At 43.6% G+C, this 27,182-nt stretch overlaps 1 protein-coding gene and 1 long non-coding RNA gene across 14 annotated transcripts in view; one reads left to right on the top strand and one right to left on the bottom strand.

Annotated features, from left to right (window-relative positions):
• Positions 1 to 27,182, bottom strand: part of baiap2b (BAR/IMD domain containing adaptor protein 2b) — a 73,085-nt gene that overhangs the window by 39,047 nt on the left and 6,856 nt on the right. For 8 of the 13 annotated variants that reach the window (XR_004575803.1, XM_034292670.1, XM_029120319.2 and 5 more), the window contains exons 2-3: positions 17,286 to 17,361; positions 12,291 to 12,377 (exon numbers count right to left, since the gene is read on the bottom strand). The exons of 1 other annotated variant lie outside the window; for it this stretch is intronic. Coding sequence is in view for 11 of the 12 variants with exons in the window: in XM_034292670.1 (XP_034148561.1) it covers positions 12,291 to 12,377; positions 17,286 to 17,361 (163 nt within the window). In the remaining variant the exon portion in view is untranslated. Of the gene's footprint in view, positions 1 to 12,290; positions 12,378 to 17,285; positions 17,362 to 17,492; positions 17,512 to 27,182 lie in introns of those variants that run through there. 4 more of the 13 variants (XM_029120324.2, XM_029120325.2, XM_029120323.2 and 1 more) reach the window with 3 other exon arrangements.
• Positions 21,392 to 23,829, top strand: LOC109615876. Its single transcript, XR_002196882.3, has 5 exons — positions 21,392 to 21,624; positions 21,940 to 22,078; positions 22,478 to 22,652; positions 23,231 to 23,338; positions 23,491 to 23,829. It is a non-coding gene; the product is annotated as an uncharacterized LOC109615876 (long non-coding RNA).

Here is a 27,182-nt window from a genome sequence, read left to right as displayed (position 1 = left end):
TCTTACACCATTCATTTCATTCATAGAGATTTTTAGACCCACTTCAAATAAGGTCTGTGTTTCGTGTACTTACACCACCTCAGCATATTGATAACTGGAAAGGGGGACTTTTATCAATAATGGCTGAATATAAGCAGATGTATTTTTGTTACAGTTAACTGATGCAAATATGCTGAAAATCATCACCTTGTCCTGACTCAATATACACCTTATTTAAAAAGCTGAGCCGGGGTACGCCGAAACGAAAACACACCTTATTGGAAGCAAGTATAAAATTCCTTATGGGATAAATGAATGGTGAAACATGACCCACATTTTTTTTTTTATATTTTGCCGCTAGTTTTTAATGGAGATTATGGTGCATTCACTTGGTTCCTCAAAGAAACAAAGATGTTGGCTCCTCCTCACAGAGTTAAACTGAGAACAGGGAAGAAAGAGAGGGGGAAGAGTCTATGACAGTGAAGGTGATATTAGATCCACACCAAGGTATGGGGACAATGAGAGGGACTCAGAGACGGTGTGCTGTAAAAGGCCTCACCAAGTGTAACGTTCTGCATTAGCCACAAAGGACCACTGGCATCAGTTAGTAGCTAAGCTTTGCGAAGCCCAAAGGAACCGCTTCACAGTTATAAAGCTAACAGTGAAGCCCAAAGGAACCGCTTCACAGTTATAAAGCTAACAGTGAAGCCCAAAGGAACCGCTTCACAGTTATAAAGCTAACAGTGAAGCCCAAAGGAACCGCTTCACAGTTATAAAGCTAACAGTGAAGCCCAAAGGAACCCCTTCACAGTTATAAAGCTAACAGTGAAGCCCAAAGGAACCCCTTCACAGTTATAAAGCTAACAGTGAAGCCCAAAGGAACCGCTTCACAGTTATAAAGCTAACAATGGAGCCCACAGGGCTCTAGTCAGCCTTTGGCGATAACAACAAAAACATTTAAAAATTTAACCACAACTATGAACAAGGTTGGGACGGGTTAATACTTTAGTTTTGTTTGTAAAAACCTACTTCACCAAAAAACGATTCAGAAAATTCCCTAACAGCCCATAACATAATGCTCTTTTTCCGAGTCGAAGGTTGGTAGGTTCAAATCTTTTCAACCAGCTGACATGGCAATGTGACGTGATGACTGTATTATAGTACAGCAGAGCACTCATGGCTTTTGTTGTACTTTATTATCGGGCCCATTAAGTCAGTATTTGGCAGACAAACAGACTCCTGGTACCAAGGACAAGTGGCCCACCCAATCAAGGATGAATTTGACGGAGTCCAACAGAAACAATGCAAATTAACACTCCATCACTTCTCTGGTGAAATAAATAAAATAAATCACATAACAAATGACCAAAGACTGTAGATTTCATATGGAAGACAAGCTGAGGTCTTCATCTCCCTCTTACATCTCCTGCTCACGCTCCCTTGTTCTAATTAAACCAAAAAGCAGATGTATTGTTCAATTGAGAAACATGAGGATGAAGAGAATGAGGGGTGTTGAATGGGAGCAACAGACAGGCTGTTTACTGTAATCAGAGTCATGGAGACCAGAGGACCAGTGTTCTGTTTCAGTCCGTCCTCACTAGCAGAGCTTGGACATGAACGGTCCATAAAATGGAAGTCAAATGTAACCCATTAATCTTTTTTCAATGTTATTCCTGTTTAATTGTCCTTCACTCCTAACAAGACTGTTCTGAAATGGCAGTCTCCAAGACAAATAAACATGGTTATTAAATATTTACATGGTGGAACAAAAGTCCCTCTGAAACAGGTCGGTTGCTGGCATTGCATTTTCCTCACAGGCTGCAAACTGAGCAAACTGAGCAGGATCAGGGTAGGGCTTTGGTCAGACCAGACACTCCTTAAGCACAAGGTCATTTGAATCAACTTCTTCCTACAGTCTTCCTTCAACCTCAGATACAGCGTGCCAAATTAGATGAAATAAAAATATATAATCTGTAGATATCAGATATCAATCTGGTTCAGTAATAGTGAGTTCACAGACATACATAGAATCACGAAAGATCCTGCTCTGCGTGAGAGACCTCTCCATGCTTTTAATGACTGACAGGACCAGAACAAAAGTGCTGATGCACATTCCAATTTCAAGGTAATTATTTCCCAGTCAACTAGGCCATCCAGTAGGAGCACAGAGGTCCCGGGAGCAATCAGCACATTGGTGGAACAGCACAGTCCAGTCCAGAGATGTCTCAGAGGTTATTCTCTCTGCTCGTGTTCAGCAGACTTGCAGACGCATTCAACATGTAAGGAAAGATCAGGCAAAGACAACATATGGTGAAACATGAAGGCATCAGATGGAAGCTGGTCATTTTAATGTTAGTCTACTATCTATCTGTTGTTTACATGGTTTTCGGCAAATAACATCATTTAATTTGGCACACAGAAGCACAGAGCCGAGGCATGACTCACCACCACCTCAATACGCTACATTCTGTTAAGGCTAATTATCTCTGGAACCTCAGATCCAGCCTTTTAACTTCAACTTGAAATCGTTGTAATGAGGATGGTCATTGTGTGTGTGTGTGTGTGTGTGTGTGTGTGTGTTTGCCTCCTTACAAGGGCAGAGAAGGTAACATTGAAACAAATGGCAGAAGAGGAATACATTTAAGTAGAAATAAAATCAAAGGGTCATTAGGAGCTGTTCTGCTGCTGTCAATGTAACAATACCTCAGACACATTGACTTAGGTGACAGTTACACACGACCATAACCGGAGGCAGAGAGGAGAGACAGAAGACAGGCAGCAGAGAGGAGAGACAGACAGAGAAGAGACGGACAGAAGACAGGCAGCAGAGAGAGAGACAGAAGACAGAGGAGAGACAGACAGAAGACTGTATAAGGAGAGATGGACAGAAGACAGGCAGCAGAGAGGAGAGACAGACAGAAGACAGAGGAGAGACAGACAGACAGACAGACAGAAGACTGTATAAGGAGAGATGGACAGAAGACAGGCAGCAGAGAGGAGAGACAGACAGGTGCTAGTAGCGTAGTGGTGAGGTAACAAGAGGTCGTTTTTAGACCCACGGTTGTATTTTTCCCAAACTGCCCCAAGGACCCGAAGGATGTGCAAAGGGCTGCCGCATTAACCGCACCACCACAGAAACTGCCACGGTGACACAATACCCGCGGGGAATGGAAGCAGCCGCCACAACCGAGATGTTTGACTTGTACCCTTTATAAATGTTTCTCAACCAGGTCCTCGTCTGGTTTTGAAGCGCCACTAAAGGACCGATGGATTTGTGCTCTTCAAGGGACAGTTGGGATGAGTCCATAATTCACATTATTGTGTTGTTTCGTTTTGGTTCTGTTAATTTTTGGGTCTAGGCCTAGACCCATCTTTTGTATAGGCCTAGCCAATCTATAATACCAAACTGATTCTGTTACCCACTTTAAAACAGTAAATAAATTAGAACATAGGCACTTATTCAATTTTAATTGTAGGTTGAGTAAGGTTTTCACCCTAGAAGGTGGTATCTGGAAGGAACAGTTTTTTTCCCTCTCTTATCACTAAAGATGAAAAACAATGGAGATTTGGCTACCATGTCACAAAGGGAGGCCACATGAGGCCTATGGCACCTTTAAAGGAGTCACAGTCTTCCATGGCGTAGTTGGGATACTCTGTTGTGCATACTTCAACAATTGCCAGGTTGCTTCAGAAAAGTGGCCTTTTGTGGAGAGTGGCAAAATGCAAGTGGGAGACTGACACACGTGGAAGTATGTTCTATGGTCTGATGAGACCAAAATTGAGCTTTTTGGCCTCAATGCTTAGCACTATGTTTGGACACTATCCCTTCTGTGAAGAATGGTGGTGGCAGCATCATGCTATGGGGATGCTTCTTTGCAACAGGATCTGGAAAGCTTGTGAAGACGGGGCAAAATAGATTCAGCATATTACAGAGAACTAGTTGTTAATCAACATTTCAATAGTTTGTTGCCCAATTTCAGTAAAACTTTGTTTCTACTGTAATCTCAAATCTTTTATTACTTTTGAGGAGTTTAGAAAACATTCAACTGTGTTGTTCTAAACGCTAATTTGCTGATAGCCAAGGAATGAGACTGTGTAATACTGAAATAAACATATTGTATATGTTTTATTGTTCTAATTACATTCTAAACCAGTTAATTATAATAATGAGGAAGATTTGAGGTTTTGGGTATATGGCCAAATTGCCAGTGGCAGAGGTCTAATATTATTTAGTCTAAAATGATTTTAAAATCATTGTGACATCACATAGAAGCCCCTCCTCCACTCCCATTAAGGAACCAAGTGCATTTGATCTATTTATAGCTCTTTGTGTACGGCAATGTGTTCTCTCAAGGCTGCCTGCCTGTCTGCACACTCTCCCACATCACTGTGTGGGCGACCAGATTAAAAGAGGGAGGGATGGAGAGAGAATGAAGGGATGGAGAAGGAATGAAGGGATGGAGAAGGAATAGAGAAGGAATGAAGGGATAGAGAAGGAATGAAGGGATAGAGAGCTGAACATCCTTCTCAAAAGATTGATGAAAAGAAAATGCCTTCACGTACTCTGAATAACTAGCAAACGAAAACTGAGTAGAATTGCAGTGTAATGCCCATTCCACATCTAATTTCAGCCATGAAAACCATGAGAAAGCCTACAGAACAATGGCCCAGAAAATAAAAGGTGTCCTCACCCATATGAATGAATGTTATATGAGTCAGTGACATTGTATTGTGGAGTGAAAGAGGAGCTAGTGATAGTGGCAGAATGCTTTACATTTCCAGTGTAGTCATCTAATTCTATCATCCAGACAGATTTCCCAGAGCAAGAGGGATTAAACACCTTGCTCAAGGGCACAATGACAGATTGTTTAAACTTGTTGGCTCTGAGATTCAAACCATCAGCAATGATGTGGATGTAACAGCGTGTGCATTTATATTCCCGATGTGCGGACAGGACATCAGCTGGTCAGCACCATTAAGGATAACCCCTGGGGCTCTAGTGTTTGACCCTAACCCTAGTGTATGACCCTAACGCTAACCCTAGTGTTTGACCCTAAGCCTAGTGTTTGACCCTAACGCTAACCCTAGTGTTTGACCCTAACCCTAGTGTTTGACCTTAACGCTAACCCTAGTGTTTGACCCTAACGCTAACCCTTGTGTTTGACCCAAACGCTAACCCTTGTGTTTGACCCAAACGCTAACCCTTGTGTTTGACCCAAACGCTAACCCTTGTGTTTGACCCAAACGCTAACCCTTGTGTTTGACCCAAACGCTAACCCTTGTGTTTGACCCAAACGCTAACCCTTGTGTTTGACCCAAACGCTAACCCTTGTGTTTGACCCAAACGCTAACCCTTGTGTTTGACCCAAACGCTAACCCTTGTGTTTGACCCAAACGCTAACCCTTGTGTTTGACCCAAACGCTAACCCTTGTGTTTGACCCAAACGCTAACCCTTGTGTTTGACCCAAACGCTAACCCTTGTGTTTGACCCAAACGCTAACCCTTGTGTTTGACCCAAACGCTAACCCTTGTGTTTGACCCAAACGCTAACCCTTGTGTTTGACCCAAACGCTAACCCTTGTGTTTGACCCAAACGCTAACCCTTGTGTTTGACCCTAACGCTAACCCTTGTGTTTGACCCTAACGCTAACCCTTGTGTTTGACCCTAACGCTAACCCTTGTGTTTGACCCTAACGCTAGTGTTTGCATTACATTGACATTTCAGTAACTTAGCAGACACTTATTACTGAAAGCATCAGTTCACAAATTCAAACCAACTACTTTTTTTTACTGCCTCAACGCTCTAACCACCTCCTCCAAATCATAAACAGCCAACAGAATTCACATCAACAAACCAATGCCAGTTTATGTCAGGGCAGAACAGAGGGGTGGAATAACATGAAAATATACTTCTTTAGTACATTTCTATTATTTGTCTTTTGCCATCTAGTAGTCTTTCAGCTTTGCTAGGTCCTTGTGGACTGGAAGGCTTCAAGAGTCAAGCTGAGGTTCAATACCAGTGCAACGGTTTAATATACACTGAAATCACAGGCTATTTCAACTTGCGTGAATTACATCACAGCAATTCATAATGTGACTCAGTAGTGTGTATGGCCCCCATGCACCAGTATGCACTCCTGACAATGTCTGGGCATGTTCCTGATGAGATGGTGGATGGTGTCCTGGGGGATCTCGTCCCAGAAATGGATCCGGGCATCAGTGAACTCCTGGAAAGTCTGTGGTGCTACTGTGGTGCGTCGAATGCACCGATACATAACAGCCCATAGATTCTCAATTGGATTCAGTTCTGGGGAACGTGAGGGCCAGTCAATGGCATCAATGACTTCATCATCCAGGAAGGTTCCTCCTCACATAAAGGAGCAGATACCAGTCCTGTTGCTGGTTTGATGCCCTTCTACGGCCCTGTCCAGTATCTCATCCATGGTGTTGAGACTGTACTTGGAGACAAAGCAAACCTTCTTACAACGGCACGTATGGGAGTGCCATCCTGGAGGAGCTGGACTACCTGTGCAAACTGAATGGCCCGCAGGTACCACCTCATGCTACCAGTTGTGACAAGGACAGCAAAAACGCAAAACTAGAGAAGAATCAGTCAGAAAGGATAAGGAGAGAGCAAATGTCTGTGGCCACCATCTGCAAAACCATTCCCTTTTGTGGGGTTGTCTTGCTGTTGTTTCTCCAGTGCACTGGTTATCGCTTTTATTTGCACTGAAACAGGTGACACTGATTCACAGTCGCTTATGCTTCCTAACTGGACAGATTGACGTCCCTGAAGTGTAACTGACTTGGTGTTGTACTGTGATGATTACGTGTTCCCGTAATTCTTATGAGCGGTGTATATTTTAATTCCCATCCCAAAATGTAATGCTTACTACTTACTATTCAGAATGAAGGCCTAGAATGAAGGCCTTTTTTAGGTTTTAGGTTAATTTATGCAGAGTTTGACGAACAGCTACGAGACGGAAAGATTTGTCAAAAGTAGTAATCCTCAAACTGTAGCCCGGACATGGTGTAATTAACATTTCAAGCCAAAGTGGTAATTATTTAGCTGCAGTTCTGACAAGGGGAGTAATTCTCCTCAGACTGGGTTGTTACTTGTGAAGAATAGATTCATCAGTCTCTGTGGATGTCAGGACTGTGTAAGTCTCACATTGGGTCCTTCTTTAATTTTTTCTGTACAAGCCATTACTCTACTCAGAAACACTGCAAGGGTAAATATTTCCAGAACATCATCTGAGGACAGCACATTATTTATCACCACATGCTGAATGTCCTGTAGATATCTTACAGACAGTGCTTACATAACCTTCAGAAGGAGGCTCCTGGTTCCCAATATACTGTACCACTTTAGACCAAAGCCCACCAGAGAATAGGAATGTCACTGGGATTCACAGAGTAACACAGAGCATCATGGGATACCGAGTGAGAGCATTACAGAGCATCATGTGATTCAGAGTGTTTTAATTGGCCGAGTTATCACGGTTTAGCTAGGAATGATGTTTTATTGATTTGTACTCATACGTATCTATAAAATTCAATAACTCTACCAATTGCTGCTAGTTCACACTTATGTATATTACTCCCATACTAGCCATATCTAAATGTTCAATAACACTACCCAGATTGCTGCTATATCAATAATACTACCCAGATCACAGCTAGTTTACAGTACTTGTTTTTAAACTGCCGGTAGAGTACATTGTTAGGTATATCATTGCTTTATTTTTATTATTATTTTCTGTCTAGCTATATTTTTGCTTATATACTCTTCTGCTTAACTCATGAGGTAGTTGTCGGGTGTCCCAAGAATGTATTTGTGCAGGTTGACGCTGTGTTGTTCTGTGTATTTGACAAATAAACCTTGAAACTGAAACTGCATGAATACTTCTGACTTGACCTATGTAATACAAAGGGAGAGAAAGAGGGTTTTGAGTTCATTCTACTGATACTACGGACTCTGTCGTGGACCCCGTCACTGTCTACCCACCAAACTACCCCCTTCTTGTCCTTTATCAACCCACCAAACTACCCCCTTCTTGTCCTTTATCAACCCACCAAACTACCCCCTTCTTGTCCTTTATCAACCCACCAAACTACCCCCTTCTTGTCCTTTATCAACCCACCAAACTACCCCCTTCTTGTCCTTTATCAACCCACCAAACTACCCCCTTCTTGTCCTTTATCAACCCAACAAACTACCCCCTTCTTGTCAAGGGTTCCATTTGGGATATATAGATAGACTCCTCATCTCAGTAAAGGTACTTTAAAGCCCCGGTACCATGCGAACAGTAACTACAAGGGCAATAACTAATGCAAACAGTTATTTCCACAAGCAACTATAGTTGTTGCAAGAATTAGGAGACTCTTTCCCCAAAACCCCCCTCCATCCAATGGAGCGTCCAGCTGAGGTGAGTATGGAAGAGATTATTTAGCCCCACGAGGCGTGACACAGTCCAGCCATCCAGTGCCGGTTATCTCCTTAGTGGTCCTTATCGGCCTTCAGCCTGGAGAATGGCTGCAGATAGACGGCGGCCCGCGGATGCATGGGGGCGGGCAAGTCACGGCAGAGACAAGTGAACAGCCCAGAAAAGCAACTCTGCAAAACCCTCCAATCTCTCCAACCCTTTCGCGCAGGCGGCTACGCTGACAAAGAGGTCCCAGTGAATGCAAAACATCCTGATAGCCAGCTCACGGTCTGCTTGGCCTGGCATCGCCCCTGGGGCGAAACTGACTAGACGCACAGTGGACATGGGATGACATTATGGCCGTTGTTTGAATAAGAGCTGCCCTGTTTATTTAAAAATATAGAGAAAGTTCAGTGGTTTCCTCATTTTTTTTGTATATGATTTGCATTTATACACTGTTGTCGGCAACACAGACATCCAGAGACGAGACAGTACCCCTGTCCTGCCCTGGCTGAGAGACAGGGGGATTTGCTGAACTGAGTCAGAGCTTGGGACGGACACACACAATTTCAGTATTAATCTGTACTCATAAGGACATACGACTGCATTGTTTAGTAGCCAATACACAGAATTTGCTTGGTACACAGACAGGATAATGAGATGTAAAGTGGAGGAATAGTGGCGGAATAGTGGCATGGACTGACACATGAGCCCTTTAGTATTGGATTTCATCCACCCAAACAAACTCAGCAACACACAGCTTCATCCTCTTCTGCCCTAGTGCACTCGGCCTCATCCTCTTATGCCCTAGCATACTCGTAAACACGCAGCATCATCCTCTTCTGCCCTAGCGTAATCTGTAGCACAAAGGCTCATCCTCTTCTCTCCTAGCATACTCTGCAACACGCAGCATCATCCTCTTCTGCCCTAGCATACTCAAAGCCTCATCCTCTGACTTCGCATTCTCAACCACACAAAGCTGGATCTGAGCGAAGGACCGTAACAACAACGAGTGCTGGTTGAGTCTGCTGGCTGTCTGGACAACATAACATGGTGTTACCAGCCTTATCCACAGACAGAATGGAGACATGAAACCTTCAGAAGTGTGATGGTCAAAGAACTTAATAAATAAAATACTTCCTTCTTCAACCATGAATAATACATGCTGATACCGCCTTCATCTCCAACTTCCTCTTCCAACCTCTGATCTTGGATTTGCTCCTTCCTTCCTTCCTTTCCTATTTTCCTTTTCGTCGATGGCCAGTACAATCCAAATTCACCTCAGATTCAGAAAGCTCAGAGGAAGAAGAGTGGTAGACTGAATCTAGGCACATGCCAGTCCCATTCCTCAGACTCCAGTACAGCAGACTGACAGGATGGAGTGGCAAACATCAAGTAGACTCCATATAGGCTGGCTGACTCATCTGACCTCATTTCTATTTACATCTTTTTGTATTTATAACCGTTATCTTCCCAGGTAAGTTTGGCAAAGAACACATCCCTCTTTACAGCAATGACTCTTCATTTATATAGGCTGTATCGGCCCCCATCACATTCCTTCATTAATTTACCATATAGGTTGTATCGGCCCAGGTCACATTCCTTCATTAATTTACCATATAGGTTGTATCGGCCCCCATCACATTCCTTCATTAATTTACCATATAGGCTGTATCGGCCCAGGTCACATTCCTTCATTAATTTACCATATAGGTTGTATCGGCCCCCATCACATTCCTTCATTAATTTACCATATAGGTTGTATCGGCCCCCATCACATTCCTTCATTAATTTACCATATAGGCTGTATCGGCCCCCATCACATTCCTTCATTAATTTACCATATAGGTTGTATCGGCCCAGGTCACATTCCTTCATTAATTTACCATATAGGCTGTATCGGCCCCCATCACATTCCTTCATTAATTTACCATATAGGTTGTATCGGCCCAGGTCACATTCCTTCATTAATTTACCATATAGGTTGTATCGGCCCCCATCACATTCCTTCATTAATTTACCATATAGGTTGTATCCGCCCCCATCACATTCCTTCATTAATTTACCATATAGGTTGTATCGGCCCCCATCACATTCCTTCATTAATTTACCATATAGGCTGTATCGGCCCCCATCACATTCCTTCATTAATTTACCATATAGGTTGTATCGGCCCAGGTCACATTCCTTCATTAATTTACCATATAGGCTGTATCGGCCCCCATCACATTCCTTCATTAATTTACCATATAGGTTGTATCGGCCCCCATCACATTCCTTCATTAATTTACCATATAGGTTGTATCGGCCCAGGTCACATTCCTTCATTAATTTACCATATAGGTTGTATCGGCCCAGGTCACATTCCTTCATTAATTTACCATATAGGTTGTATCGGCCCCCATCACATTCCTTCATTAATTTACCATATAGGCTGTATCAGCCCAGGTCACATTCCTTCATTAATTTACCATATAGGCTGTATCGGCCCCCATCACATTCCTTCATTAATTTACCATATAGGTTGTATCGGCCCCCATCACATTCCTTCATTAATTTACCATATAGGTTGTATCGGCCCCCATCACATTCCTTCATTAATTTACCATATAGGTTGTATCGGCCCCCATCACATTCCTTCATTAATTTACCATATAGGTTGTATCGGCCCCCATCACATTCCTTCATTAATTTACCATATAGGTTGTATCGGCCCCCATCACATTCCTTCATTAATTTACCATATAGGTTGTATCGGCCCAGGTCACATTCCTTCATTAATTTACCATATAGGTTGTATCGGCCCAGGTCACATTCCTTCATTAATTTACCATATAGGTTGTATCGGCCCAGGTCACAATCCTTCATTAATTTACCATATAGGTTGTATCGGCCCAGGTCACAATCCTTCATTAATTTACCATATAGGTTGTATCGGCCCCCATCACATTCCTTCATTAATTTACCATATAGGTTGTATCGGCCCAGGTCACATTCCTTCATTAATTTACCATATAGGTTGTATCGGCCCAGGTCACATTCCTTCATTAATTTACCATATAGGTTGTATCGGCCCAGGTCACATTCCTTCATTAATTTACCATATAGGTTGTATCGGCCCAGGTCACATTCCTTCATTAATTTACCATATAGGTTGTATCGGCCCAGGTCTTCATTCGTTTACTCTATAGGTTGTCTTTGTTTTTCCCAGACTGCAAAAATCTCCACAGTCCTTACAGTGCTATTAAACATTATCAATAAACCCTAGGATGTTATGAAATAAAATATGTTGAATGATAAATGTGTGTTGGGTTTGTAAATATTGAATGTAAAATGTACTTTCTGGAATTAATTTTAATATTTATGTTCTCAGGGGTAAAACAAAAAAAAAACTAATGCAGCATAATTCATAAGATGCAGAGTTCTAGGGAAAACAAGAGGTAAACAAAATTAGCTTTTCTGTATAAAATAAATCTGATTAACTCCAAGGGGATGAGATTTCCTTCATTACAACTTTGGAAAAAGCTGGAGATATTGAAGTACTAAAAGCTCAGTTTCCCATATTGAGGAAAAAAAGAAACTGCTGTAGAATTTAATTTAAAACACAGTATATGCAAGGTGTTTTTTGTACATTTGTTGTGATCGCTTGTAGGTGTGTTGCGTGCGGCCACATCTCCATTTTCAGGCAATACAGAGAATAATTTGCTCATCATTTGTCCTTTGACCCCTTCCACTCTAACAGCATCCACATCCACAAGCATTTGTCATCTGCATGGCACACTTGCAGTCCCGTTCCAGCACACAAGGGGTGCTACACTCCAGCGCAGCCCTCGTCCACCCCATCACAGGTACCTTCACCCCCTAAATCCACATCTAGGACTCACCAAGATCCTTAGAGCCTTGACTTTCGCTGGCCATCTCGCCCATCCTCACCAGTGCCTCGAAGTAGCCCTTCGCAGCAAATGTGACACCTGGAAACATGGAAGCAGGTGGGCGTCAGATCAGGGGGCGGAGCCAAGTTACTGGACATTAAAGTCTTCTTCACCCCAGAGCTGTAGCCCCAGACAGTTAGGTAAAGGGCTATAGGCTTCAATGGAAAAGGCTGGTACAACAATGGATATAGCTACAGCACGGGTAGTTACAAGCTACAGTGGAGAAAAACAAGCTACAAGACTACGATGTACAAAGATACAAACTACTATGGAAAAGGCCACAAGCTACAATGGAACAGACTACTAATAAAAGCAACAGTGGCGGCTACAGGACATCCACAATAACTAGTATTGACAAGGTGAATACAGGGTGGAAAGTAATAAAGATCATCTTAAAATGGCAATAAATAAAAGGTAATTATGTCAACCTGCCTGTAACCGGCCAAGCGGTTTAATTCATACCACAATGCAAATTAAGCCATATGCTCCAGAGCTAATCGGCATCTAGCATTTACTGGTAGAATTCATTTCTCTTGGCAATTTCTTGCCTCTCCCAAAACCACCCTGATCACTGTCCACATGCTGCTGCCAGTGTTCAGACGCCAGGCCACAGACAGGTTTGTTGTGAGGCCCTTAATGGGCCCAGGTAAATGGGCCCTGGAAAAACACTAGTTTAGACCAGCATTTAGGCTCACTACCCCACATTGCTCAGAGACAGAACTGCAACCCCTTGGCATCTAACCCCTTGGGGCCCTGGTCACCCCAGGATAGACATGAACCAGGGTGTAAGATGAAAGCATTTCAAAAATATTATTGGATGTTTTCACTGAACGACAAACCAGTCTTTTCTAATACATTCCATTCCAGTCTATTTTGTCTTCTTCTACAATACTAAGAAAGCTGCTGCTATCTACAGGTCTATCATTAGCAATATTCACACAGTGATCCTTTCAAAACAGGTTTAAGAGAAACATCTGAGCTTGTAGTCTCCGGACCTTCATAACAGAAGGAACCTGACCATTTCCCCTGAGGACGGTTTCAATCCTCTGTTTCACTCATTTCCTCCCAAATTTCTTCCATTCCCTCCATTCAATAACCCCTTTCATTATCTACCTTTATTAGATAATTTTCCAGAGGTCACTAAACTGATAACAACCCACATATCTACTTCCTGAAGCAGGTTTTACACAGACACTAACTGATTACTTCCAGGAAGAGAGACCCTCTCGGCTCTACCCGATCACAGCTTTGGTTAATCCCGGGCAGGATGAGAGGGAAAGCGAGAGGGTTTATGTGGAGATGGGAGTACATGGTGAAGTAAGCCCTTGCGTGGATGGATTGGCTAATTTAGTGACGTGCACAGAAATCACAGCCAGCAGGGGAAGTGAGAGCGCCGGTGAAGCGTGGCTGGCCAGGTAAGGCTGGATTTACTAGGACGAGGTACGAGTGCTTTGCTGTCTAGGGCAGTGTGTCTATATGCTGGTCTTCAGTAAAGAGGATTAAACCTCAGATATAAAGCCGATAGCTGATAGTATATAGAGCACGGTTTCCCTCTTACTGTAATTACAGCAGCGGCCCATGGCTAAATTGTGATGCGCAGCCACAGAAAAACAATATTTTTATGAAATGCGATTTTTCCCCAAGCTGAGCCCAATTTACCATCACGCACAATTTAAAATCACACCAGAATCCGGGCAAAGCAACTATGTCCTGCACCCGACGTTCGGAGTGTCAAGCTAGCGAGTGAGGTCAGAGAAACTGGCTGTGTCTATGCATGCGCACGTGTGTGCTGAACTGTCAGTAAGTTGCTGTCACATTGATATAAGGAGGTAACCTTCGTCTGAGAGACAACCGGAGGTAGGAAGTTAGCTAGCTAACCAACTAGCTGTCAAAGCTACAATCGGCTACAATAGATTAGCGTCATGCTGGAAACATGCTGGAGAATCAGCAGCAAAAGTAAGCCCTCCGGACGATTTGTAAAAAATATAAACAAAACAAAGTGACTTAAAATGATGCTTTATGAGTAATTTATGTAAGTTATTTAGAGAGCATATATCTGTAAGCATTGCTTGCGCTCAATAGGTTTGGAGGGGATGGTTTTATAATTGATGCAGGCATGTCAGCCCTTCAGAAACGTCTGAATAAACTGTGAATCCTGCCATCCAAATGGTCTTCCAATGACCCAAATTAAAAACAAACAGCATGTGATTATAGGTGTTGTAATAACCCACAACCCACCCTCAAATGCCCAGGACCCACACCTTATTAAGTACACCTTTTCTAGTGTTCCCCTAATCAAGCACTGCTCCCACTGCATAATATCCTATTCTCCAAAACCAAACAGCTTCTTTTCATAGCAGGGCCAACAGCTGGCATCTCATTCTGTGGTCTTTAATATGATGGCGATGCTCCAGGGACCTCCAGTCCAGCACCAGCTCTCCTCCCTTTATTTCTGGGTTCCCCATCCTTGTAGCAGAGGCAGATTGCCATTTTTACATGTTCAGCTAAAGGACAGACACCCAGAAGGCCACCCTGTGGAAAGTTGAATGCAGCCCGCGCCCCTACAGCCTGTCCCCCTACAGCCCGCGCCCCTACAGCCCGCGCCAAGATCTCACTCATTGCTGCCTGACACTGATAATGCGTAATTCCCCATCCGGGAGTCATGTGGCTATTTTTAGCCTATTCTATCAGACTACACAGAGACCTCTTTTATTGGTCCCTCAGGGCTTCCTGGCAGGGAATCTTTCCTGCCTCACTCCACCTCTTTCCCTGCTCGATGCAGAGAGGGGTGCCCTTTGAAATACTAGCAAGTCCACAGCTGAAGGCAACATTAAATAAGAAGCATGACTGAGAAGATCATTTCATATCATTTTACTTTTTTCTGTGGAATACTGCACTGTTTCATAATCAACTAAAAAGATTCTTAGCGCAACTGTGTCTGATGATCACCATTCTTTTCAACCAAAAACATTTCAGCGTAAAAGTCCTTAATTTTAATGAAGGGATGTTTGAGGACCACACATAAGTTACACTGGAACAGCAAGTCTCCATACAGTCAGGATCTATTCACATTTTCAAAATGAACTGGCTCAGCTGTTGGTGTCGGACCTTCATGGGACTCAACGGTCACCCGCTAAATGCAGATAAAACATTATAATGGACCGATTGATACAACAGCTTGATGAAAATGTTCAACTGCTGTTACAGAAGAACGATTCCTTAAAAAAATTCTGTTTACATTGACAGATCTGGAATTGCACACAGCCTGATTGGACACTGATAAATGCCAAAAAGGGACATCGAAAGTAAAAATTCTACCACAGATTTTCATGACGCCGTTTTGATTAGGAATAGATACAAGGTTTGCATGAGAACTCCTCTTATAAAACTGGTACTTTCAGATGTCCTCACCTCTCTTCACTTGCTGAAGGCCCACCTGATGCAACCAGGCGCTGAGATCAAAGTTGGAACGCTAATCCGTATGGAGTGTGCTCAACTTGACCAGATGTCTGGATAATGTCACAGTCGACCGACTGCCATAATAACTTTAATATCAAATGACTGGTGTTTATGTAAATGCACATACTGACAAGAGCCCCAATAGGAGCCATCCAAGCACCCAGAGAAACCCCGGAGAGCAAAAGTTCACCTTAATAATCATCTGAGCTAGTGGCTTGATCAAGACAACAGCGCTAGATTACAGACGACAGATTATTCCTCTCCCACCTGGCTCGAGCGTTGCTGTCAGGTGTTTCTCATCACATCTGATTGCGTTTGCTGTCGTTGGCTCTGCCCATTAAATTGAAAGTGTGCGTTGATGCAGAGTGCAACCAGACGTCATTCGTTTAGTTCTTCATCTCTGACACCTGTAGTTGGGCACATGACCGATGCTCTGGGGATACAAAACATGTAAACTGCTGTATCTGAAGAGTAGCAGATGAGCTCCATTTGCCTGGAAGTTTACAGTATGAGAAGAGTGCTGTATCTGAAGAGTAGCAGATGAGCTCCATTTGCCTGAAAGCTTACAGTATGAGAAGAGTGCTGTATCTGAAGAGTAGCAGATGAGCTCCATTTGCCTGAAAGCTTACAGTATGAGAAGAGTACTGTATCTGAAGAGTAGCAGATGAGCTCAATTTGCCTGGAAGTTTACAGTATCCAAGGAAATTGTCAAGCAAGCATGAAAATTATTTCAAATCCAACCTAAACAGAATGCCTGGAACATGCTAATAGAAGGATTTGGGGTCCCATTTGAACCTCATGTCCATCTGTGTAGACATATTCCGCTGCTTCTGCTCCACTGGTAGAAGCAGAAAGATATTGGATGTACAGACTCCCTCCTTCCCTCCAAACCTCCACCCAAGCCTGTCCTGGTTACTAGTTCTGGACGTTCTGTTTTCGCCTCCCGCTGCGAGGCCATCTTCATTCTCACAGCTCCACCTGCCCTAGTTCCTACTGGCCTTGTGCACATGCACACACACACACACACACACACACACACACACACACACACACACACACATGCACGCACACACACCAAAAAGCAGTTAAATTTAGCATGCTGGGATGGAGGAATGATGCGGACATATCCAGACATTGAATATTCAAACACATGCCACCACAGAAGTCAGCCTCGGGATCACAACATCACATCCTAACATTCAACATTAAAATAAGAATGTTGAGGAGATTCATTTAGTTGTACATTTTGATTCTGGATATTGACTAACTACTACAGGCTGTATGTAGTTAAAAGCATTAAGCACCTGGCCATGTCTTTCACTGCTAAGTCTTATCTGTGCCCAAAGCCTGGACAAGGACATTGGCTACAGGCCACAGCCGTCAACCTGACTAATATCAGTTCACCAGCATCTGAGCTGGCTCCCTGGAGGCGAGGTCGGGTGGAAATGAGAAGATGAAGATGAGGAAAAGCAGGAACATCGTACTCACTGGATAGGGCCTTCTCGTAGGTCTTCCCCATGGCAACAAAGTTCCGCAAGCATGGGTTGAACTGCTCCATGATAGACTGAAGAGAGAGAGGGTGTTTTTTTTAATTAAAAGGCAGTAGAAGCGGTTCTCTAATCTGTAGTCCAAACGTCTGCTCACATACAAACTACAGACATGTGCGCGCACACTCGCCAACCAAGCAGCTCCTACCTCCTGGTTGGCTAAGATAAATGTGTGTTAGGGTGTGGAATCATTCAGGAATCGCACACCCAAGGTAGAGAGAGCGAGAGAGTGAGAGAGTCGAGGGGGGGGGGGTTTACACCTCACTTGTCCCAAAAAAGCCTGGCTGTGGGTGTTGATGCCCAGGCATTGTGGCTCAGGAGCAATCCTGGCTCTCTCCCCGTCACTCTTAACTGTGTCATGTCGTTTGTGCTAATTAGTTTTTGTGGAGCAGAGGAATACAAGGGACTGAGGGGAGCGAGGGGCAGGGATGAACATTTGGGTGTCAAGAAAGTAGAGAAAAAAGGAGTATAAAAGAAAATTCAGCTGGCATAGTTGGATTAATCACAGTGCTGACTAGCAACAGCAAGGCGGTTGAGTCCTGTGCAGGTTAAATATAGCTGGCTGAGATGACAAGACTTGATTGGCTTGTGTGGGTTCCAGCATGGGCGATACAGTAATTACATGGAAATTAAACTGGTTTATCAGAAATTACCATATTAGAAAATAGCATGTCAGGGCGCCCTGGCTGGCCCATTGGTCACGGTCTCACGTTACCAGCTGTGCCGTAATTGGAGTCCTGTTTAAGACATACCGACAGATTCCGGGGCAATGTCCACAGCAAAAGGACATTATAACAGAAAGTTAATCCCACTAAGTTTCTGAAAAACGAAGCTAGGACGTAATAAAAAGATTGCTTTGCGAAATATGCATTGGAGCGTCACCAGCTTCAGTTTGAACATGTTTTCCAAACATTCGCTAATCGGCCTAGTTCAAAATGGACAATACTATTTTTTGGGGGAGCACGTATTAAAATTACCCCGCAATCCACAAGGAAGGCTCCGCGCTCAGGTTGACGCGCAGTCATCAAAATGACAGTATATGTTCGCTCAACTCGCCCATAGCTCAATCTCTGGCGAGCGGTCTCCGAGCCTTCCCTAGCGTATCTTCCTAAATTATGCCAGTGACAAACAGTCAACCAGTACAGGGGAAACATCAGTCTCTGCATTTCTCTTTCATTAAATTAAGCAAGTGCGTTCTCGTTAGTTATGCTTTTCGGCACCAAAACCGATTGATCATAAATAGGTCAGCTACTGAGATGTGCAACTTCTTAACCCTAAAACACCAACTAAAAGTTTTTGGCACAAATGCGCTTGGCGCAAATTGCACTTTTACTGGTCCAACCCAGTTTCTTTTGTATTTTGTTTTGCTTAATTCATACCAAATTGAACATTATTTGAGACTAAATAGAACTATTTAAAAATTAATCGGTATCAGCTTTTTGGTTTCCCAATAATCGTCATCGGTAGGCCTACTCTCCCATCCCAGCCTCAAACCTGGGTTTCCTCCTCCACAGCAACACAGCTGTAATGACTTCCCAAGGCTGTTGTTCACATACGGTGTGTGTGTGTATATATATATATGTGTGTGTGTATGTGTGTGTGTGTGTGTCATACAGCCCACAAGTTGAGGCTTCAGCACACACTGAGCAGAGGAGTAGAATGGAATAGGTGGTGTCATCGAGAGATGAGAAGTATAGTCTCTCTCTGAGGTGCGGTTAGTCACCCTCCTCCACACAGTCCGGGTGATTGGTGCTTTGTGCTCTACTTTATTCTGTTATTTATTGTATTTGTTAGAGTTATTCTCTCCTCTCCACTTCATGCATCTAAGCTTTCTGTAACAGAGGAAAATGGAAGGGATCTCTTCTATTGGCAACAGGAAGACAGCAAAAACACTGCTGCCATGATGAGGGCAGCCTACGGAAGTAGTCTACCTGTCATATTGCTGCCATGATGAGGACTGCCTACGGAAGTAGTCTACCTGTCATATTGCTGCCATGATGAGGACTGCCTACGGAAGTAGTCTACCTGTCATATTGCTGCCATGATGAGGACTGCCTACTGAAGTAGTCTACCTGTCATATTGCTGCCATGATGAGGACTGCCTACTGAAGTAGTCTACCTGTCATATTGCTACCATGATGAGGACTGCCTACGGAAGTAGTCTACCTGTCATATTGCTGCCATGATGAGGACTGCCTACTGAAGTAGTCTACCTGTCATATTGCTGCCATGATGAGGACTGCCTACTGAAGTATACCAGGTACTCAACCCTCTTGAAGCCCCAACTTCAAGAGGACTTAAAGATGCACCGTTGAGTCAAAAAGGGACCCCAAATATAGTGCACTTTTGATGACATTGTTCACATATTGAGACCTAAATGACAAAGTTACTGACTTTCAAACATGAAATGACATTAACAACTTTTTTTTTATAGAGATTCTACTTATATTGTATGCACATATAAAACAGTTTTTAAAAAGTCCCAAAATACATAATAAAAATAGAAGTTGGACAGGACTAATGAAAAACAGAGAGCATCTAAAATTAACAGGTTCCAGAGGTTCCTGGAGGGTCCTTTAGGACAGGTTTCAGAGGGCCTAGATTGAATATCAAATTGCATACTTGCAGCATACTATATAGTATTCCAGATTAGTATGTCCCAAACCATAGAATGCTGAAAATAGTATGCCAAAAGTTCCCGGTTGGTCTGCTATTTCTGGAGGATTTTCGACATCTGTATCCATGCATGCTCTTTGGGTTAATACAGACCACAACCCCTTGCACAGAAAAAGAGTTTCCACGATTTTCTCGTCTTTTCACTTGATGAAAACGTCAGTTATTGTCACCAATATTGATAGTTATTGTATCAATGTCATTTACAAATGAAGAAAAACACAGTTGTTGTGCCATGAAATTAAACAGTTTTGGGAGCATAAAATTTGTCTTCAGTCTCACGAGTGATTGCTCAAATTCTTATGACTATTCCAAGCAGTAAGATACTACTATGACTGGCTTGTAAGCTGTTAAAACAGCCAGTGGGAAAAGCCATACAGTTCATAGATGCTATTTGGGGTGGAAGTAAACTTCATAAGAAACATTAGTCAGTTTAACACAATGCTCAATGGTGTCTAGCTAAATATTCAAACTTGGAAAATTATCTAATTTAGAGATGCAATTTTATGACAAAGTAGAATGTCCCAATACTGGCATACTAGCTTACCATAAAATAAACAGTATGTACTTCATCAGCCACCAAATATGTACTTGTAGTATGCATATTGAGATTCAGCCCAAGTTTTTGTTTTTTCCTTTCAATTTTTCCCCAATTGATTGATCAATCAAATGTATTTATAAAGCCCTTTTTACAACAGCAGTTGTCACAAAGTGCTTTTACAGAAACACCCGGCCTTAAACCCCAAGGAGCAAACAACAGTAGTGTTGAATTTCGATCAATCAATTAAGCACAAGGTGAGACCCTTTGTACTACTGGACTCTGATAAGGGTTTCAGTCTCGGTTGTCTACATCTACGTGTCATTGGTGCTATTCCTGTACTTCATTTCCACATGCCGACTTGCACATTTACAACTGCCACTGTACTTGGACTTTCTAAGGTTACATACACGTCCATCTCAGGACCCTCACTGCTCCAATCCCGGCATTTCAGTTGCACATGCTACCTTTAATGTTCCTTTATTGCACATCAATACATCCCACTTGTAACATACATTATACTTAATACTTTTACATTTCTGCCCTCTTCTATTTGGTTAGATGCTAACTGCATTTCGTTGTACTGTACTTGTACTTGTTCAGTGAAAAAGTTGAAGGTAATCTAAAAAATAAAAACAACCTGAAGACCCATGCCTCTATGGAACCAGTGGATTCATCATTCTGGTATGCTTTTTCTATTACCGTGATGTCAGTCCTCTTTATAACAGCCAATCAGCCCACAGAGAACAGACACAGGACCAGAAACCATGTGACATTGACGCTGTGTCTTAGACACGTTAGGCACCCACACGTAAACACACGTCAAAACAGAAAGTGTTTGCATAATTCATAACGACCAACTTATTTATATCCCATATCTGTCCCTCCATCTTTGTCCTTTCCCCTGCTCCATGTGTACATCTATGTTCTTTTCTAAGGCAGTGTTGCTAGCAAAGCAAAGGAATAGTGGAATCGTTCCAGCCTGGTAATCCTTCTGAATACAGCCCTCCATGACAGGAGGAAGACCAACCGGGAGACAGAAAAGATGGGAATATTGGAACCAGTGTCTGTAAGAGACACCAGTCAGACATGTCAAGCCTCTAAACACAGCAGGGTCCCCCATGCATGTAGAGTGACATGTACACACATAACGACAACCTTTCACACACGCACCAAATCAACCAAACAGTGCCAATATTTTCTTTGTTAAATGGTTTGTTAACTCATTGATGTGATCAAGGCTTGTGTTCACCCATTAAGGCAGAACTGGGAGTAGACTAACTGCTTCACTACACTTCACGCACACATGCACGCACACGCACCCACACACAGCACAAGAAGCATCCCTGTCTGGAGTCTTAAAGTCAGCTTGTCATTGACTCAGGTCCCTGCCAGAAACACCCCTCCAACCCGAGACACACCCCTCCAGCCAGAGACACACCCCTCCAGCCAGAGACACACCCCTCCAGCCAGAGACACACCCCTCCACCACTTCCTTCTGGCCACAACTAAAGTACTGTACTGTAGGTTGCTTTCCTGCGACGACCATTGTGCCACACAACTGTCCCGACATCATTACATACGTACCGATTAATCACCGTAACTAGCATTACGAAAGAAAGTGTAATCCCTACGTGTAAATCAAAAACGTTTACAAAAAAATTCAGTCAAACTTTTTATTAATTGTGTTAAATATTTTGAGACACAAAGGCCCTAATGACGTTCCATGCTACATTATCGCTCTGCATTACATTTTCAGGACTGTAAACGCCACCGTATTTGTGGTGAATGTCCCTCCTCCGCGGATAGTTTAGCCAGTGCGGCTGTATTTCTCTTTTGTCTTGGTTGCTTGGTTCACTGTATGTAGCTACTGATGCTTGTAGCCAGTTTATCCTCAGATAATCTCTTTTGTCCCCTGACAGATTTGATACGGGGGATGCTGTGTGGCAGTCTGCGTCTCCGAATACTCACTGCACGGCAAAAACCTGGTGGAGGCCATTTTGTCAGATATAACCATAATTGCGGGTCCCCATACCGACACAGACCTGGATCTCGCACACGCAGGCACACACAGAGAAAACTGGAGGATATTTTTGGGTAAAGTCTTCAACATTGTGTTAGCAGTTGTCCCCTTTGACTCTCCTATTAGCTACGCATTTCATTTGGCCGTGCCGATAATTGTTTAAGCTAATTAAATAGAGATAAAATCCATCCAACCTAATGAAAAATGCTAATGGGTTCTGGATGATACCAAATGTGCTGTTCTGGTCTCTCATGCTAGATGGTTCCATGTAGGATTAGAGAGATTATTTTCTCTGATAAACAGATTGAGAGATGAGATATCCTGTAGCTTTACACAGGAATATATTAAAGACCCCCTGCAGTGTTTAGTCCTATATATTTACAGTGAACTTCAAAAGTATTTGGACAGTGACACATTTTTGTTTTCTTGCTCTGTATTCCAGCACTTTGGACTCATGATATGATAGAATGTGGATGGTGTTATATGGCAGACAACCAGCTTTAATTTTAGGGCATTTCCATCCATATTGGATGAAACACTTTGAAATGACAGCACAGGCCTAGTACCCTACATTTTAGGATTCCAGGAGTATTTAGACCGATTATCATAATGTACGCTAGTGATGTTCAGTACTTGGTCATGTTCTTTGCAGGCAGTGATTCCCTGAAGTATGTGAATCAGCAGGCTCAGCGTATTTTCTCTGGAGATGCTCTGCCATATCATCCAAAAAAATGCAACCCATTTCACAGACGAGCTGCTGGTATGCCAGAAATCTTTTCTCCATGCTTTCATTTTCCATCACTCTGGAACATGTTAATATTCGTCTTAACTGGCCCTAAAACCTTATTCCATAACTCTCCATGGTATTTTTAGTCCATCTTGTTTTTGAGATTGTGTTTCTGTGCCTTGCAGTTCAACATGTGTATTTTCATCTGTGGATGAATGTCAGATCCACGCCGACCTCCTGGACCGAGTTCCTGATCTGTCGGAACCGTGACTTTTTTTCTACCTTTATTATGCTGAGACTGCTCCGGTTAAGCCTCCGCCGGTCAAGACTCCTCCGGTTATCCCCTGTAGAGGTCTTTGGTGGCCTGACAGGTGATTTGTTGAGCTCACCAGTGCTCCCTTGTTTCTTCCTCAGGATTTTCTTATGTTAAGTCCATTTAAAGGGTTCATGAGACTGACTGAGCTGAAAAGAACCTAGTGGAGCGTACATCCTCGTCTGCAGACTATGGCAGCAGACTATACCCATCAGCCTGTTCTTTTATTAAATAACAAATGCCTTCTTGGTCACACGCACTTACATAAAATGCCCTAAAATGCCTACTTGGTCACATAGTACATCTGTGAGAAGCACATGCGCGTGCGTGCATGCATACACACACACACACACACACACACACACACACACACACACACCTAAGCATCAGAGTGCTTTAATGCTGTTGTAAGGAGGCGAGCAGAGCCATTTTCCCTGGAACAGCGTGGTGGGGGGCTGGGATGGGGTACTCAACCCGGAGGAGACCGTATTTTGGGGACTCTTTCAGACATGTAGGTTGGAAGCAGACACTTCCACAGGGGAAATCATATGTTCTTTTAGCAGAGTTGCCATTGAAGGTGACAGACTAGCACTGCAATAACATCCCCCCTCTCAACCACATGGGGGGTGTGTGTGTGTGTGTCATCATGGATATTTCCTACATAATCAACACCAGGATCATCTCATGGAAGGGGTGAAAATGAAGGCCAACGTGACCATAACGCTGCACAGCCTCACTCTTCCAAACAAATTAACTGCCAGGGCATGGCAGATCCAGGGGGCAGGATAACAGAAAAATACACTGTAGAAGAGAAGAGGAAAGGGGGGGCTGACGGTGCTGTATATAGAACCTCTATCAGGTGAATGTCACTTCCTGCCCCCAGAGTGCATCTCCCTAACAACTGATCAGCCTTGCGGCACAGCGGCTCGACACAGTGTACTAGTCCTGGTTATGGTACAGTACTTTGACAGAAATAGGGTGCCAATTAGAACACAGCCTCTTGCTAGTTGTCCCGCCCCCTCTTCCCCAGACAGCTGCAAGGTGAGTAGATGATGGAGGACCACAGGGCTTGGGGTGAGGGTAGGTGGACCACGGGTCTTGCCAGGGCTGTGGGTTTGATTCCCAAGGGGGACCAGTATGAATAGTACACCCCCTGGATAAGAGAGTTTGCTAAATGAATCAGATGGTAAAGAGTGACATCCCAGGAGACCTACCAGGTTGTGAGTCCTATTTCACAGTGGAAACCCTTTTTGGGCTGCTGACCAAGGTTACATACCTGTATGTCCTGAGACAAACAGGGTCACTCCACCACCTGAAGGAAGCCTACTGCCATGTTTGTGTGAGGGATCATGCGTGAGCTAAGAGACCATGAGACATTTCTAGGTTTCTGTTATCTTGGTGAGCAGACATAACGCCAGAACCTTACGGATGACCTCATTTAAATCACACTCTACAGTTTTGTGTGTTCTACTGAGAAACAGAACTGTGTTGTGCTGTGGATTTGATAAGATAAGTGTTTGCGTAAGCATTCCTAAATAAAAAAGGTTAGTTAAACCAGATTACGTTACTAGGGTGTGGAGGGATACAAGGTCAGCTTGTCTGTGGTGGTCTGGTCTCCATGCCAACTAGGAGGGACTTCACTACTCTGCCAGCTCTCAAGGTGACCTGGCTACACTGAGAACATAACGTTCAACTGGACAAAAACAGCACTGTACTCAACGACCTTTTGAAGAACGAGGAGGGGTTGAAAAAGGCTGTGCACTCAGCCACTGCCATTCAAATACGTCACACATCGCTCCAACACAAACACTAAAAATAGAAACAAATGTGCGTGAAAGTCTGAGGTAAACACGTAATTTAGTAGAGTAGCACCATCAGATGTGTGTCTTTGGAAACACAAACACACAAAAGCAATTGACTGACTCCTGCATGTGTTGTTCTTATCATACTACATCTCTTAGCCCCTAACAGAACACACACACGTACACACAGCAACACACCTGTCCTATAAGTGGGCATGTCGGTGTCCAGGGTCATTCATTGGGTTATAAGACTGTCATGTCTCAGTGTCCTCTGAGGGAAATCCATGACAGCCTTACCTGTGTCTCTGTGCGGTTAAAACAGACCGTCTCCCTTTAAGATGAGCAGTTATGTGCAGGCAGCCAGCAGTGAGAGAGGCTCGCCCCCTCAACCTCACTGCGCTGAAACAGAGAGGCAGAGAAGGGAAAAAGGAATGGGAAGTGGCAAGTGAGGAGGAGAGGAGAGGAGAGAGAGGAGTGGATGAAGGAGGGAGGGAGGAGAGCGGAAGCACTTCCGTTGCCATATTTGGAAATACCGGATTCCCCCCGCATCTGGGCACCTGATCTCCATTCCACACACGTCTGGGTCATACCATTGAAAGGCTGAAGCAACGGGAGGGAAGAGAATCGCCTCGGCTGGGTTTTAACGGAGGTGGTAAACGTCACTTCTGATTGGATTAGTTGGGCAAATGGGATTGTCATATTCACATCAGTTGCAACAGAAGATTTCAAGTTACATAATATTCAAATGTTCAATTCATTGGAACAATGGGAATGTCTGGAGGAGAGAGGGTTAGGCTGACGTTGTTGATTTGCAGTCTAAAAGACACTAACCAGGAGCATTGCAGAACATTAAACCAGCTAACTACTACTAGCTAACATCATGCAAGCATTCTTTGTGCAGCGAGATAATTTTACACATAATTATTGGAACAAAAAACCCTACACTTGACTATGTTTCATATACACAATAGCCCACTTAGTAACATGACATGGAACAATCCAGGGCTCAATCCTCATCTATTCAGCACTCAGCAGGGTTGAGGTTTAGGCATGTGGAGAATGTAGTCTGCCTGATTCAGGGGTACCAGCCTCACTTCAGTTAAAGCACTTGAGAATTGATAGTTCCCAAAAATGTTGCATTCTCAAGTGTAAAATCACTAGTATAGACAACTACATACCAAAAACATTATTCAATACCCACTTCCTCCTATCCCCACTCCCCAGTCTACTGTAAAGTGATAGAGGTTTGGTTCAATATTAGCTAAAGGTCAATGTTTTATTATCGACCTGAGTAAGTGTGGATTCATTATCAGCACTAACTTATCATGTGCATATAAACAGACGGTGTCACAGAGACATTTACATGAGAGATGAGATCCCTTCTGGCATACAGAAACAACGCCCTGTATCCTCTCCCCCAGCGCCCTGTATCCTCTCCCCCAGCGCCCTGTATCCTCTCCCCCAGCGCCCTGTATCCTCTCCCCCAGCGCCCTGTATCCTCCCCCCCAGCGCCCTGTATCCTCTCCCCCAACGCCCTGTATCCTCTCCCCCAACGCCCTGTATCCTCTCCCCCAACGCCCTGTATCCTCTCCCCCAGCGGCCTGTATCCTCTCCCTCAGCGGCCTGTATCCTCTCCCCCAGCGCCCTGTATCCTTCCCATAATTCGCTCTATCAGATCAGGGATTAAAATGACACTATAACACCCACGCACAGTCATTTCAAAAAGGATGTAGGGGTAGAACATCAGACTAGAGTTCATTTT

This window comes from Esox lucius, chromosome 6 (genome assembly GCF_011004845.1).
Source record: "Esox lucius isolate fEsoLuc1 chromosome 6, fEsoLuc1.pri, whole genome shotgun sequence".
In the NCBI taxonomy this organism is placed as follows: Eukaryota; Metazoa; Chordata; class Actinopteri; order Esociformes; family Esocidae; genus Esox; species Esox lucius.
Note: the sequence above shows the minus strand (reverse complement) of the source record. Positions and strands in the feature narration are given on the sequence as shown.